Source organism: Talpa europaea, assembly GCF_964194135.1.
Source record: "Talpa europaea genome assembly, chromosome: 7".
NCBI lineage: Eukaryota > Metazoa > Chordata > Mammalia > Eulipotyphla > Talpidae > Talpa > Talpa europaea.
The window spans coordinates 86,620,919-86,636,789 of NC_140074.1; the positions used below are offsets into that span (position 1 = coordinate 86,620,919).

The 15,871-nt window shown below is 40.5% G+C and overlaps 2 protein-coding genes across 3 annotated transcripts in view; one reads left to right on the plus strand and one right to left on the minus strand.

The window, feature by feature from the left end:
- The window catches only part of SMYD4 (SET and MYND domain containing 4), a gene marked incomplete at its 5' end in the record, with an annotated part of 43,185 nt that extends 43,004 nt beyond the window's left edge, over positions 1-181 (minus strand). For both annotated transcript variants that reach the window (XM_084238508.1, XM_084238507.1), the window contains one exon: positions 48-181. In XM_084238508.1, the coding sequence (XP_084094634.1) occupies positions 48-181 (134 nt within the window). The remainder of the gene's footprint in view (positions 1-47) is intronic.
- Positions 182-8,833: 8,652 nt separating this feature from the next.
- The window catches only part of RPA1 (replication protein A1), a gene marked incomplete at both ends in the record, with an annotated part of 64,251 nt that continues 57,213 nt past the window's right edge, over positions 8,834-15,871 (plus strand). Inside the window, 3 exons of the mRNA XM_084237858.1 lie at positions 8,834-8,878; positions 10,019-10,097; positions 10,755-10,863. Of these exons, the coding sequence (XP_084093984.1) occupies positions 8,834-8,878; positions 10,019-10,097; positions 10,755-10,863 (233 nt within the window). The remainder of the gene's footprint in view (positions 8,879-10,018; positions 10,098-10,754; positions 10,864-15,871) is intronic.

The window sequence follows — 15,871 nt, forward strand, 5'->3', positions numbered from 1 at the left end:
GGCAAAAGAGATCAAAATTCCCCTGGTAAAAGCTTCCACTCACTTACTGAAGAAGTGAAGAGGAGTGAAGAAAGATTTCACTTAAAGTCTCTGCTGTAGAAATGGTGACTTGAATGGACTTTGGGAGCAAAGACCACTTCTGAAGAATGTATGATTTCCACTCATCCACAGGCAGATCCATGCTATTTTAGATCTATAAAATGAGGAAGAAAATAAGGAATTTAGAATTCTACAAATGCATACTTCTCCAGTATTACACAACAAAACTTTTTGGTCTTTTTCTATAGTGGCTTATTTGCTAAGAAAGAATCTATATTCACTCTCTCCAGTTCACTCAACATCTTTCATTCCTATTGGAAGCTACTTTGTGCCAGGTACCATGTCAGGTGATGCTTATATAACAATGAATCAATCAGATTAGAGCCACCATCCCTGTTCTCTCAGGCCCTAGTCATTCAAATCAGAAACCTGAGAGACATCCCAGATTTTCCTTTCTCACTCATCCAGGCATCTCTTAAATTAATGAATATTTCTATTTCAAACATACTTTAGTTTTCTTTCAATCCTAAGGTTAATCCTTCAGTTCCAGCCCTGACCACCTTCTGTCGGGCATTCTCTCCAAAGTATACTAATTAGAATCCATGCCTTAACTCCTACCTTCAAAATAAAGATATTTAGCCTAGTTAGAGAAGTCAAGAAAGGCGTCTCTAAGCTGAGATTTGAGGATTTTGTTAACCAGTGAGGGGAGCTAGGCAGAAGAGGAAAAAGAAAGTTCAAAGGCCCTGTGAAAGAAAAGAATCTGGAAAACACTTGGAATTTTAAAAAAAAAAAAAAAAAGCTGGACCCGAGGAAAGAACAAGTGGGGTTATGCCATGATGGGACAGATGGGAAGATGGTGTGCTGAGTGCAACGAGGTAATGCAACGAGCTATCCCCAGTTTGCCAGGCTCTTTCAGCTAGGAGCATTCCTGCCCTCATTTGGAGGCCACCTGGAAAATTTCCACCCATCCTTTAAGATTTACTTCAAACGGAACCTCCTTCAGGAAGCCTTTCTTGATTTTCCATCTGTGCTTCTTAACTCCTACCCAACCCCAATTCATTCCATCATCCAGAGACAACTGCCAGAGCTCTGCCTTAAATTCATCACTGCTTCTCTTAGCATTTGGGGAAGCCCAGTACAGATCTTCATTATTTGACCCTCTGTTTACTCGCTTATTCCCAAGTCTCACTTCTTCCTATGCTCTACTGCAACGAGCTATTATCCCCAGTTTGCCAGGCTCTTTCAGCTAGAAGCATTCCTGCCCTCATTTGGAGGCCACCTGGAAAATTTCCACCCATCCTTCAAGATTTAGTTCAAACAGAACCTCCTTCAGGAAGCCTTTCTTGATTTTCCATCTGTGCTTCCTACACACGTTATTTCTTCGGGGGCCCTTACCATGCCTAGCTGAAGTTAGAACTACTCAAAAAGAAAACTCCCTCCACAGACAGCATTCTCCTCTGAGGGCAGCGATAGGGTCTTATTACCTTCAGAGGCCTCACTGCGCTAAAGTGAGTCGGGCACCAGCGGAGCTCAGCGCTGGGTTGCTGAAGGAATCAAGTCACAGCTTTCACTACATTTAGCAGCAGCCACCAGGGACCAGCACTAACTCTCCGCTGGGCTACCAATCTGCCTACCCGCCAAAGTCGCAGCCGGGTACGCTCCCAGGGCCGGGTCACAAAGTTCTGAAATTGCGCCACCCGCCCCTTTGCCGCGTACGCACCACGCTTGGCGCGGCGGGCGCGCGGCGTTCAGACGGCGCCATCCAGCTACTAGGCCCAGAAGCGGCGCCCGGACAGGTTACGTGAACGTCCCGCCGCGCCTCGGCCAATGAGCTTGCTCCTCGGCTGCTAGGCCCGCCCCCGTGCGGCGCGCAGGTCAGGACGCGGGAGCAGCGCGCTCTGAGTAGCTGCTCGGGCCAATCACTCCGGAGCGCGCGCGACCCCGGGAGTGAATTCCGGCTGCAGAGGAGCCGGAGCGCGGGAGTTGGCGCAGCGGAGCCATGAGTGTCCTGAGCGAGGGGGCCATTACGGTGAGTCGTCTTCTGCGACCTGGGCCGGCGGGACGGGGTGGCAGTGGACACTGGGGCTCTGCGGAGTGGAGAAGGGAGAGGGGCTCGGAATGATGGGGGGCAGGGACGCGAGAGCAGTTGTTTGGGGGGGCCTGGGGGGGTTGGGAGGGGGGATCCGCCGGTGACTGAATAATCTCACTGTCTTCCAAGGATCCCCCCCCCCCCATTGGCTTTTAAACATGCTGACACTTTTCTTGCTTCGGAAGACGAAACAGGATAAACTTTTTGATCTTCACCTGCCTCCCCTGCTAGTCCCCAGCGGCCACTTTGTCTCCTCCCCTTCCCGTCCACTGCCAAACTTTGCTGCAGTTTTCTGTTGTGCGCGCTTTCTTTTGCTCACCTGTCGTTAACCCTTTTATCCCCTTGAGTGAGTCATTCCCCCTATCACTATAGAAATAACCCTGGCTGAAGTTAGCAGTGCCTCCAAGTCGCTCAGTGCAGCACCCACTTTCAATTTTTCAGCTTACCAGAGTTCTTAGCGGAATTTGAGTCTGTTGAGCCTTGTCCTACTCATTACACTCTCTTAACCGTCGTGGTTAAGCTTTCTTAGTGTGTCCCCGCCCCACCCCACCCCCCGCCCCGCCTTATTTTGCAGGTCCTTTGTAATTTTTGTTGACTTAAGGCAGTCCTCTAGGGCCTGGCCTCCCCGTCTATTTATCTACATGTCTTGCTCGCAAATTTCTTTGTCCAGGGCTCAGGGCTACTGTTATTCTGAATGACAAACCTCTATAATCTCGCTGCCTGCCTTAAATCTTGAGACATTTAAAAATCAACTCATCCCCAGAGCAGACCCATTTCCCAAAGCTAACCCATTTATCTTCTTTAATCTAGGCTCTTAATGTTCCCTCTCTGGATGAGTGATACCATTCATTATCCATTAAATTGTGCTAGCCAGAAATGCCGAAATCGTTATTCCTACAAACTCCATCACCCTGCATGCCCACTCCATCACTAAGTCTAGTGTATTTTTACCTTCAAGTATGTCTCTTAAATCCATCTACTTGTCTATTCACACTGGTACCAGCATTTCTTGTCTGGACTACTTCCACTCAGCATACCATCTTCCTGTCTGTCCCATCATGGCATAACCCCACTTGTTCTTTCCTCCGTTCCAGCTTTTTAAAAAAAAAATTCCAGGTGTTTTCCATATTATTCTCTTTTACAGGGCCTTTGAACTTTCATTTTCTTCTTCTGCCTAGCTCCCCTCACTGGTTAACAAAATACTCAAATCTCAGAGATGCCCTTCTTGACTTCTCTTAGTAGGCTAAATACCTTTATTTTGAGGCCCTAATTTCTGTTTATTCACTTGTTACCTGTGTATCTTTGGGCAAAATAGTGAATGCTGCTGTTAATGAGGGTAATAATACCTATTACCTCTAGCTATTGCATGAAGTCAGTGGAAGGATTAAGTGAGTTATTACATTTAAAGTGCTTAGCCCATACCTGATACGTAGTAAATGTTCACTATATATTACCTATTATTGATAATCACAGATTTAATTTTACATTTATTTGTTGATTTGATTAACACCAGCTACTTTCTGTCTTCTTCATTGGATTGTAAATTCTTTGAGACCTGAAGTTTTTTTTTCTCTGCTCAACATAGCATACCTGGAGCAGTGCTGGCAAGTTTTAGGTGTCAATAAGTACTTGCTAGTTGCATCTGAGGAAATGAAAAGAAAGGGACAGGCATGGATGGGAAAGAAAGGAAGCTTGGAAGAAACAGGAAGGGGAAGAACAGTTGGGAGAATTGAATGAATATCTGAATAAGAATAATTGTACCTGGGAAGTGATTGCAAATTGTAACCCTCTTAATAATTGCTACCTGGTGCCTTGAAGACAAATGGGTAGAGGGGGTAGTAGAAAAAAAACTAGCAAGTGTTCTTCACTTTGAAGATGATGACATGGGGCTATTTAAATATTTGATTAGTTTTCTCTATTCAAACTTCTGAAAACATACTAGTATTAAGTAAAGTATTACTTAGGTTTTACTCATAGATAAATGACAAGAAAAATTTTGTGTTTCTGATGATGGAATGGGAAAACCTTTGTCAACTCCGATTATTAGCTGAAGCAATGTATCATTTTAGAAATAGAGGCATTTTGTTTTTTGTTTTAAGATTTGTTTATTTATGCATACAAGAGCTGGGGTACAGGCCAGAGATGCGGGGGGTTGGGGGGTGAGCAGATTTACCAGAGACAGAGTGGGGAACAGAACAGGCAGATCTACTGAAATACACTGCTGAGGGGAGCAGCGGGCAAGTCAGGAGAGGTCTGCTGCGCCATGTGCGTTGCTCCCTGGTCGGCCAGCTGGGGATCGAACTTAGTGCTACAGAGGCTGTGGATTGCTTCATAGTGCGGTGCTTAACTCCTTGCGCCACCAGGGAGGCCCCTGTTTTTTTGTTTTTAAACTTTTTTTTTTCCTTAAAGATTTTTTTTGTTTGTTTATGTATACAAGAGCTGGGGTGTAGGCCAGAGGTGCAGGGAGTGAGAACATTCACCAGAGACAAAGTGGGAAGCAGAACGGGCGGATCTACTGAAATACACTATTGAGGGGAGCAGTAGGTGAGACGGGAGGTCTGCTGTACCATGTTGGTCAACTCCCTGCCTGGGGATGGAACTCAGGCCGCAATGGCTGGTGATAGCTTGATAGTGCTGAGACTTGAACCTCTGCATCACCAGGGAGGCCCCTTTAGTATTTTTGATTACACATTTTAAGTTGAGAGGAATAAAGTAACACGTGCCTGTTTTAAAATAAATAGAACATAATGCTTTTAATGAAATTACTTCTGCTCACCTTTTCCCAGCCTGTATCACAAGCAGCTACTTAAAAAAAAAAAAAAAACTTTATCGAAGTTTAATTACAAATGATAAAATACACCTATTGTAAGTGCACAGTTTGAGTTTTGACAGACACTTATACTACTATAACCACACCACCCTCATCTTTTTCCCATCCCTTGCCCCACCCAAGGTTTCTGCTTTTTTTCGTTCTGATATCTATCACTGTAGGTTAGTCTTCACTGTTGTAAAACAATATAAATGGAATCAAATAATAATACATATTCTTTTGTTTGACTTTTCAGCAAAATGGTTTTTGAGATTTATTCGTGGTGTTTTAGTAGTTTGTGTCTTCGTATTGCCAAGTACTATGCCATTGTATGAATAAACATTTGTTTATGTATTTGTTGTTGGATATTTGGGCTATTTTTTCCTTTTTTAGCTATTATGAAGATGCTATGAACATTTATGTACACGTGCTTTTGTGGGAATAGGTTTTCGTTCCTCTGAGATAAATACCTGGGAGTGCAATTGCTCAATCATATGGTAAAATGAATTTTTAATTTTATAAGGATTTGCCAAACTGCTATCACAGTGGCTATGAGAATTCTAGTTGCTTCATATCATCACCAAACCTAGGTTTATCAGTCTTTAATTCCAGTGTAATACTATCTCACTGTCATTTGATTTGTCTTTCCCTCATGACTAGTGATGTTGGCCATGTTTTCATGTTTTGCCATTTGTGTGTCTTCCTTTGTGAATGGCCTGTTCAAGTCTTTTGCCTATTTAAAAAGTTGGGTTGTGTTCTTATAAGTTGTAAAAAGTCTTCTCAAGATAGATACATATTTAAATAGGACCTCCCTGGTGGCTCAAGGGGTTAAGTCACAGCAGTATGAAGAAGTCTGCAGCCACTGCGGCATGAATTCGATCCCAGGCCAGGGAGGTGACCCACATGGCGCAGCAGACCTCTTCTGTCTCACCTGCTGCTCCCCTCAGCAGTGTATTTCAGTCAATCCACCTGTTCTAATCCCTGTTCTGTCTCTAGTGAATCCTCTCACCAACCCCCCTGCACCTCTGGTCTACACCCCAGCTCTTCTTTTTATTTTTATTTTTTTAAGATTTATTTATGCATACAAGAGCTGGGGTACAGGCCAGATATGGGGGGTGAGAGGATCCACCAGAGACAGAATGGGGAACAGAACTGGCAGACTGACGAAATACACTGCTGAGGGGAGCAGCGGGCGAGGCAAAAGAGGTTGCCTTGCCATGTGGGTTTCTCCCTGGCTGGCCAGAGATTGAACTCATGCTGCAGAGGCTGCGGATTGCTTAATAGTGCAGTGCTTAACCCCTTGCTCCATCAGGGAGGCCCCACCCCAGGTCTTGTATGCAAAATTAAATAAATCTTTTTTAAAAAAAGAATATTGAGTTGCATTGGGAGATTGTTAATTTACCTTCAGATCAGCTGCTCCTTTTAAGAGTGGAGTAGCTTTTACTTTGGGACTAGATTACTCCTTTTTCTTTTTTTTTTTTTTTTTAATTTGTTTGTTTGTTTGTTTTTGTTTATACATGCACTGGGTACAGTCAGAAGCGCGGGAGGGTGAGAGAATTCACCAGAGCCAGAGCGGGGAGCAGAGCAGGCAGAAGGACCGAAGTACACTGCTGAGGGGAGCAGCGGGTGGCAGGAGAGGTCTGCGCGCCATGTGGGACCCTCCTCCGGTGGCCGGGGAGCAGCCGGGGATCGAACTGGCGCTGCAGAGGCTGCGGGCAGCTTCTCAACCCAGCGCTCAACCGCTGCGCCACCAGGGAGGCCTAGATTACTCCTTTTTCTAAAGCATGGTCTTTCTGGGTTTTTACTATGCACTAGGTATTTACTGAATTCGCTCTACTCTGGCTGGTTAGAATTCAAATATATTCAAATGTGAGTGCCAGTAATTTTTCAGCTTATAGCTCTCAACTACAGACGTGTCTTGGAGATATTATGGGTTTGGTTCCAGACCACTGCCATAAAGCAAATGTTGTAATAAAGCAAATCCCATGAATTTTTTGGTTTCCTAGTGCATGTGAAAGTTATGTTTACACTATACTGCAGTCTATTAAGTGTGCAATAGCATTATTTCTTTAAAAAAAAAATGTACACACCTTAATTAAATGTGACACAGACATGAAGTGAACACATGCTGTTGGAAAAATGGTGCCAGTAGTTATTCTCAATGTCAAGGTTGCCTGCTATAAACCCTCAGTTTGTTAACACACACACAAAAATTATGAAGCACTGTTAATAAAATGAAGCACGGTAAAATGAGGTATGCCTGTATGCCTGGCCCTGTGGAGTCTCACTTTATATATATACAACTTAGAATTCAGTCAGAAGACTCAAGGGCACCCCTGTGTAGGTTACTGAAGCTTTCCCTGTGTAGCCCCCTCTCCAGTACTCTGCATCCACAAACTCCAGCTAACTCACCTCCCTGAATTCGGAGCTGTGCTCACCTGGACTGCCATGTTCACCTTAGATTCCCTTCCCTGCAGTGTGGTCTAGAGAATAACTCTGTGTGAAAGCAGGGTGATTACAGGTCTCATATCGTTTCCCTTCTTTCAGGGATCATGGTCATGGTCTCCCTGTTATCTGATATTTGAAAACAGTTTTGTCCAGTGTTTTATGTTTGGAAGAGCTCTATGGTATCATTTCAGCATGAGTACAAGCAGATGTCAGACAACCATTTTTAACTACTGTTTTCTGATAATTACCTTGAAATGTTGGCTTTTTTATAAACAGACTAAGACCCTGATAGTTATTCTGTGTTTTTAGAATTTTTTAATGATTGCTAAAAGAGTCAGGAGACTTAAAATCCAAAAAGTCCAGGGCCTCCCTGGTGGTGCGTGGGTTAAAGTCAGCGCTATCAAGCTATAGCAGCCACCTTAGCATGAGTTCGATCCCCCGCCAGAGAGCTGACCCACATGGCACAGCAAACCTCTCCTGTCTCACCACTGCTTCCCTCAGCATTGTATTTCAGTCAATCTGCCTGTTCTGTTCCCCACTGTCTCTCACCCCCTCCCATGCTTCTGGCCTAAACCCCAATTCTTATATGCATAAATAAAATAAATCTTTAAAAAAATCCCATCCAAAAAAAATTAAAATTAAAAATAAAAATCCAAAAGGTACAAAAGAATATGCTGTACAAGGTCTGCCTCTTTCATGGCCCCCCACTCACACAGTTTGCTCACAAGTGGCAACCGCTTATATATAAAGAACAATTTTTTTTTAAGATTTATTTTTTAATGCATACAAGAACTGGGATATAGGCCAGAGGTGCTTGTGTGTGTGTGTGTGTGTGAGAGAGAGAGAGAGAGAGAGAGAGAGAGAGAGAGAGAGAGAGAGAGGATTCACCATAGACAGAGTGGGAACCAGAACAGGCAGATTTACTGAAATACACTGTTGAGGGGAGCAGTGGGTGAGACAGGAAAGTTCTGCCGTGCCACGTGGGTCAGCTCCCTGGCTGGGGATCGAACTCATGCTGCAGTGGCTGCGGACAGCTTCATGGTCCTGTCTTAACCACTTGCACCACCAGGGAGGCCCAAGAACAAATTTTTAAGGCTGTATAATATTCTGTTTTAAACATTTACTGTACTTCCCTAGTTCCTTATTGAGCACTAATGAGTGCTAATATGTTACAAATGTTACAAATATGTATACAGATGTAATGCCAGTATTTCAGATATGTCTTTGCTGGTCAACATGTATGATTTTATGATTTATCCCGGTTTTATGATTTTATGATTTGTCCAGAATGAAAATCGTAAGCTAGATTTTCAAATGATAAGCTCTGAAGAAACTCTTAACAATATTATCAGTAGTTTATTTCAAATACCAAACTATGAAAATATATCCAATATTAGTCATCATTTGCATACATATGTCACAATAATCTTTTACTCTTTCAGGCCATAATGCAACAGGGAGATACATCCATAAAACCCATCCTCCAAGTCATTGTGAGTAGCTACATATGTTTTATGTCAAACATTTTTAAACTTATGTGTAATTATAAATTACATTTGATAAAAGCATGTACACATTTATCTACTTTGGGAAATTGTCTCCATCATCACAAAAAAAAATAGTCCAGTTCATGCTGTAAACCCTGAGAGAGGAATCAAGCTTTTTCTTCCCCAATGTTAGCCAGAATCAGACCTTTGGAGACTCAAATTTGAGGCTTTTTCTTTCCTTGTTCTTTCCACAATTGATGGATGCTGTAGTGCTATATACATCCTTACTACCTTCTTGTCTTCCTGCCGGTAGGTTTGGCTTGATTAAATCTGCCTTACATATGGTCTCCAGAGAGATTTATCTAAAATGAACTTATCAGAAAATATGTGTCAGAAGTAGGAATAGGATATGGAAGAGAAAAGACCTATTAATCCAATAAAATTTTATGTAGTAAAAATTCAGTAAAATGAACTTGTCTGCTTCAAAATCTTCATTAACTCTATCCATGTGAGGAGCTCTTAAATTTTAGTGGGAATTTAAGAAGTCAATAGAAGCAGAATCTTAGAACATACCTGCAGATGCTGAATCAGGAGGCCTGTTTGTTGCCTTGTAACTCTAAGAGTAACTGTCGATCACCTTAAGACTTTCCGTATTTCACTTATTTTTCAGAGAACTATTTGGTTTCCTCAAGTTGGGATAAGTTTTTTGACTATTCCTATGTCATTATGTGTATACCTTTCTTATCTCCCTCTTATCTCTACCCTATTGTAAACCTCTTCAGGGTAAGGATTTTTTTTCTTGCATTTTTAGCATGTTTCCTACATAGCCCCTGCCATATATTCTGTACCTTGTTATATGTTATTTTAAAATTGATTTTCAACTAAATTTGAATAGGGGAGAGAGAATGCAAGAGTATTGGCAATTTATTTTATGCTTAGCTGTGTAGTCCTTACTAATGTTAGTGGGAAGAGGTTGGTGGGAGAATCATCAAATCCAATTTTATTTGGATTTAGGTATCAAGAGAATGGGCAAAAAGTGAAGTTTGTGTTGACTAATGGCAAACCCACTCTCCTGCCACTTAGGTTTGCTTATCTTTACAGACTGGGCACACAATCTGGTTAATGAATCAAATTTTCTGTTCCTAGAACATTCGTCCTATTACTACAGGGAATAGTCCACCCCGTTACCGACTGCTTATGAGTGATGGATTGAACACTCTATCCTGTAAGTATGGTACAAAATTCCAGGAATTTGTATTAAATAATAAAAGCACACCCAACACTTTGCAGTAATTTGGGGGCATTCCAGAAATATTAATTTGCTTGACTATGCACTTGATTGAGACAATTGGAGCTGGCAGAGAACTTTCCAGCAGTGGGCTGAATCTAGTGGAAAGCTGCCACTTGGCTTAATTAATTTTCTCTAACTGGTGCTCTCTGTTTTCTTTGATTAATTTCCCTTAGGATGATATTGACATTTAGTGAATATGACGGGTTAGCTATCTTATACCTCCCTTTTTGAGGTTCTAGTTCTGTGTTGGAAACTTTACATGAGAGAAGGGAAAAAATTTGCAGGATTCATTTGCCATCTCTAGTCACAGTGTAAAGGACGTAGAAAAGATTTAGTATTTATCTTGAAATCTGAATGATGGGAAAAATGATTTGGGCACTTTAAGAAATACATAACATTCAGGGTAGCAGCAGATGTTTAAATGCACCTCAAATTATACCTTATTCTTTTTTACTATGAAGAATCTAACTGGTTTCAATTTTAGGAACATATTTAAGGCATTACTTTTCTTTGCTAGCATAGGTGTGATCAGCTTTTGAATTGTTTTGACTGAAATGTTTTGGAGACTAAAGTAATCTCTCTGCTTTTCAGCTTTCATGTTGGCAACACAGTTGAACCCTCTTGTTGAGAAAGAACAATTATCTAGCAATTGTATTTGCCAGATTAACCGATTTATTGTTAACACTTTGAAAGATGGAAGGTATGTGTTGTTTTTTGTTTTCCTGTTTTATTTTGTGACAGATTGGTAACTAATTTTGAGCAGAATTCCATTAGGTGTCAATATAACTGGGAATCAAAAAAGGCAATGATGAGCTTTTAACTAAGAATTTATAGCTATTGAGTTCAGAGCTCGGGTGATTAAAACATGGCTCCAAAGGGAGAGAACTGTAGAAATGAACTGGAGATTTCAGAACAGGAGATTAAAGCTGAATGCAGAACTCTTCTTATTTTAATCTCTTCAAAAACACTGGTTTTAAGGTTCTCAAGGTATCTGTTTTCAGTAAGAGGCACTTAATAGAGCTCCCCTTTTCAATTTTGAATCTTTCATAGTAAATACTTTGTTGAGTAACTACACCATGCTACATGCTAGAGATAAAATGGTGAACAGAAGAACTATTAATTCCCTCATGAGTAAAGTAACCCTTGCTAAAATAAAAGATTTTAGTTGGGGAGAGTATTTACATTCCATTTTTCTTACAGGTTTTTTATTTTCAATTACAAATAGCCAAAACAAAGAAGCAATTGTAATAAACATTCTCATCTTAAAAAGGGTATATCAGTGTGTGTTATATTATTTTCTATCTGTTCTTTTTTTTTTTTTCTTAAGATTTATTTATTTATGCATACAAGAATTGGGATACAGGCCAGAGATGTGGTGGGTGAGAGGATTCACCAGAGACAGAGTGGGGAACAGAACAGGCAGATTAATGGAAATACACTGCTGAGGGGAGCAGCAGACGAGGCAGACCGAGACAGGAGAGGTCTGCCTCGCCATGTGGGTTGCTCCCTGGTGGGCCAGGGATTGAACTCCTTGCTGCAGAGGCGTTGGATTGCCTCATAGTGTGGTGCTTAACCCCTTGCGCCACCAGGAAGGCCCAGTTTTAGAATCCTTTTTGAATTTAATTGGTGAGTTTATTCTGCTAGAATTATGTTTTTTCCCTAAACTTTATGTTAACTACTGTGTTCTTGCTTTTTTCTCTTTTCCTGTCTTGGGTGGTTTCTTTAATTTTCTTCCCCTAAATTGATTTGGAAATTGTTCATTTTACATTTTCCTTGTTGTTACACATATTTAAAAATCCATATTTGAGTTAACATATCCTAAAATAGATCAATATTTTAACCATCCTCCCAAATAAAATGAAGGTCTTAAAATGGTCTGTGCGCATTGTCTTAGTTGAAGTTTGTTTTTATTCCTTCAATTAGTGTATTTTCTTATAAAGTCATTGCTTATTTAGAGTTACCCATAGTTTACCTCACCTTTGCCTCTTTTATCACGTTTCTTTCTCACTTGTTCAATTTACACTTTCCTGAAGAACATCTTTTAGCAGTTCGTTTAGGGGGAATTTATGCATGGTAAAAATATCTAAAAATTTAAATATATATTTAAATTGTGTTCATTTAAATATTGACTGTAACAGCAGAGTTGAAAAGAGCCAAAATGTTCATGAATAGGGAAATGGTTAAATAAATTATGAGCAAGTACGTACTATAGATTATTATGTAGTAGTTAAAGAAATGAATTAGTTCTAAATGAACTAATGACACGTAAATAATGCCAGTTCTTCCTGTTCAATGACAAAAACAAGCTACAGAATAACTTCATTAATATTTTTCCCCTTTGTTTACTGTGGTAACATTGGTTTATAGCATTGTATGTGAACTAAATGCGAAGTATCAAACCTCACATGCATGTCCTCCTGCCATACCCACCACCAAGCACCCACAGTCCTCCACCATAGTCCGTTGTTCCTCCCTTCCCCGCTGTTCCTCCACCTATTCTCCCTATACCCTCAACCCCACAATCTGTTTTTATAGGATGTGTTACTGGTTTGATGTAATCTTTTCTTTTGTTTCTCTGTATTTACATGTAAGTGAAGCCATCCGGTATTTATCTTTCTCCTTTTTTTTTTTTAACATTTATTTATTCATGCATACTGGAACTGGGATATAGGCCAGAGGTAGGGGGTGGGGCACAGGGGGTGGTAAGAGGATTCACCAGAGACAGAGTGGGGAACAGAACAGGCAGATTGAAACACACTGCTGAGGGGAGCAGCGGGCAAGACAGGAGAGGTCTGCTGGGCCATGTGGGTATCTCCCTGGACGTCCAGGGATCGAACTTATGCTTCAGTGGCTGCGGATAGCTTCATAGGTTGTGTCCTAACCCCTTGTTCCACCAGGGAGGCCCAGCTTTCCCAGTCTCTTATTAGGATACATGTGATTGCTTTTAGAGCCCATAGGGTGATACAGGATAACTTCATTTCAACCCTAAATTCAATCAATCTGCAAAGTTCTTTTTTTCTATATAAGGCAATGTTCATAGGTTCCAGGCAGTAGGATGTGTATATCTTTTGGGGGCACCGTTCAGTCTACTACACAATCTGGAATAAATGGGAAAGTTTGATGAGGATCAAGTTATTTTAAGGGTTAAAGTACCTCCCCACAATGTGGAAAGAAGTCTACTTACATTCGAGAAAATTGGCAGGCAGTACCTTATTCCAATGTTAACATTACCAATAATGTATAAATAGAAGTTGTGTAGTACCTGATAAGATGCAGTGAGAAGAACACAGCATCATTACTGTTACATTCTTGCCAAAGATTCCTAGTCTGTATTCATTCAGGAGAAAGCCTTGGGTAGATTTAGGGGCATTCTGAAAACTGGCCTCTGATCTGCACATCTCAATCATGAAAAGAAAAGACTGAGAAGTTGTTCCAGATTGAAAGAGTCTAGAGAGACGTGGTAATTAAATAGAACAAGTGATCCTGGACCAGATCTTTTTGTTTTTGAGGACATCTTTGAGACAACTGATGAAGCTTGAATGGTCCTGTGGCTTAGGTAGAAGAATTCTTCAAGTTTAATGACTTAAATCAGGCTATGTCTCAATGTCAATTTTTTTTTCCCTCTGATATATGGCATGCCCTTTCATTCTGCAGATTCCATTCTTCTTTTCAAGGACGTTTTCCGTGTGTTATTCCTTTATGCTGTTTTCTATTTGATTTCCGGTTTTTACAGGGGTGTTTTTTTTGTTTGTTTGTTTTTGTTTTTTTTTTTTGGGTTTTTTTGTATAAATTAACTTCCTCAAGATTTTCAAGCATAATAGTTTAGTTTTTAGCTTTTCCTGTTCTGTTTCTTAACGTTTATAGTTTAAATGTTAAATATATAGTGGTGTTACTTTTGTTCTCAGTTTGACTTTTGTTTTATTGAATTCTTAGTCTTTAGAATTTTTTTTCAAACCACTCTTGGGAAGTATTATTTCCTTTCTTGGCTTATCCTTTATTCTAGACTGAATTCTTTGTCTCTGCCTCCTTCATTTTTATAGAGTGCTGTGTTTTGCATTGTTGCTGTGTCCTCTCTCTCTTTTTTTCCTCTCTTTTCATGTTTAATGTGGACAGTTCTGTCCAGATTTCATTTTCACTCTGACATAGTCTAGGCACATCTCCTTGCCAACCTTCCCACTGGGGACCTGTTATCTTCCATTGCAGGCTACCTTTGAGTGGTGCTTACTATCCACTTTTCTGTCTTCTAAGGATGGTTGTAGGAGAATGTGGAGAGCTTTGTTGTGATTGAGTACATGCCTCCAGTCGGGGACAGAATAGGCTTTGCCTTAATCTGCCACCTCTGCATGGTGGCATGCCTTGTATTCTTCCTACTTCTGCTAAGGATCTGTATGCGTATGCTTGAGTTTATTCTTTACCTTTTCGATGGTCATTTAGGTTTATTTCCAAACAAGCTGTTAGCAATCGTCCTTATATATTTATCTTTATGTGTTAGTGCTGTTATTTCTGAATATTTAGATAGCTAGAATTGTGAGGTCAAGGGGCTATCTGTTGGGCAATACATACGAATTAACACATTCATGAATGTTGCATAAGAGTATCTATTTCTGGGCCTCCCTGGTGGTACAAGGGGTTAAGTCTCAGCACTATGAAGCTATCGCCAGCCACTGCAGCATGAGTTTCATCCTGGCAAGGGAGCTACCCACATGGGACAGCAAAACTCTCCTGTCTCACCTGCTGCTCCCCTCAGCAGTGTATTTAAGTCAGTCTGCCTGTTCTGCTCCTCACTCTGTCTGGTGAATCCTCTTACACCCCGCCCCCCACACACACACCTCTGGCCTATACCCCAGCTCTTGTATGTATAAAATAAATACATTTTTTTAAAAAGTGTCTATTTCTAAAGAGGCAAACCCATAGAAACAATTAATTTAGTGGTGAGGGGGAGGGGCGATGAGGAGCGTTTGTTGGGCACAGGGTTTCTTTTTGGGTGATAACGTTCTGAAGTTAGGTATCAGTGACACTTGTATGATACTGAATATACTAACAACCACTGAATTAATTATACTTTCAAAGGGTGATTTTTATGATATATGAATTGCTTAATCAAGGTATTATTAGGAAAAAAAGCATTTGGTTCCCTTTATCCCTGTCAATACATGGGCCTATTAATTTTTAAAAATAATTGCTAATTATCATTTACAATTTTTGTTATAGTCTGTATATGGTGTCTCATAGTATAGTATTAAGGAATTTTAAAAAACTAGTTCTTTAGATACTTCTATAGGCTTTAGTTCATCTGAGGTTTATTTTTACATAGCGTATGAAGGAGGAATAATTTTTTCCAAATGTATAGCCCAAATTATGGAGGACCTACAATACCCAGTGAAGAGTTTAGATTTTATCCTGAGTGTAATGGGAAGCCATAAGGTTTTGAGCAGGGAATGGTGAAAGTTACCAAAAGTTTATGCTGATGGTTGTGTGGAAAATTGGTGGTTGGTAGCAAAAGTAAGTATGGAAAAATTGGTTTTCCATTTTCTGGCTCTTTTCTGAGTTTGCCATCTTTTCCATTGATCTGTTTTCATTCCTTTGTCAATATCATAGAGGTTCTGTTTTTGGTTTTTTTTTTTAAGATTTATTTTTATTTATTTATGCATAAAAGAACTGGGTTATAGGCCAGATGTGAGGGGAGTGAGAGCATTCACTGGAGACAG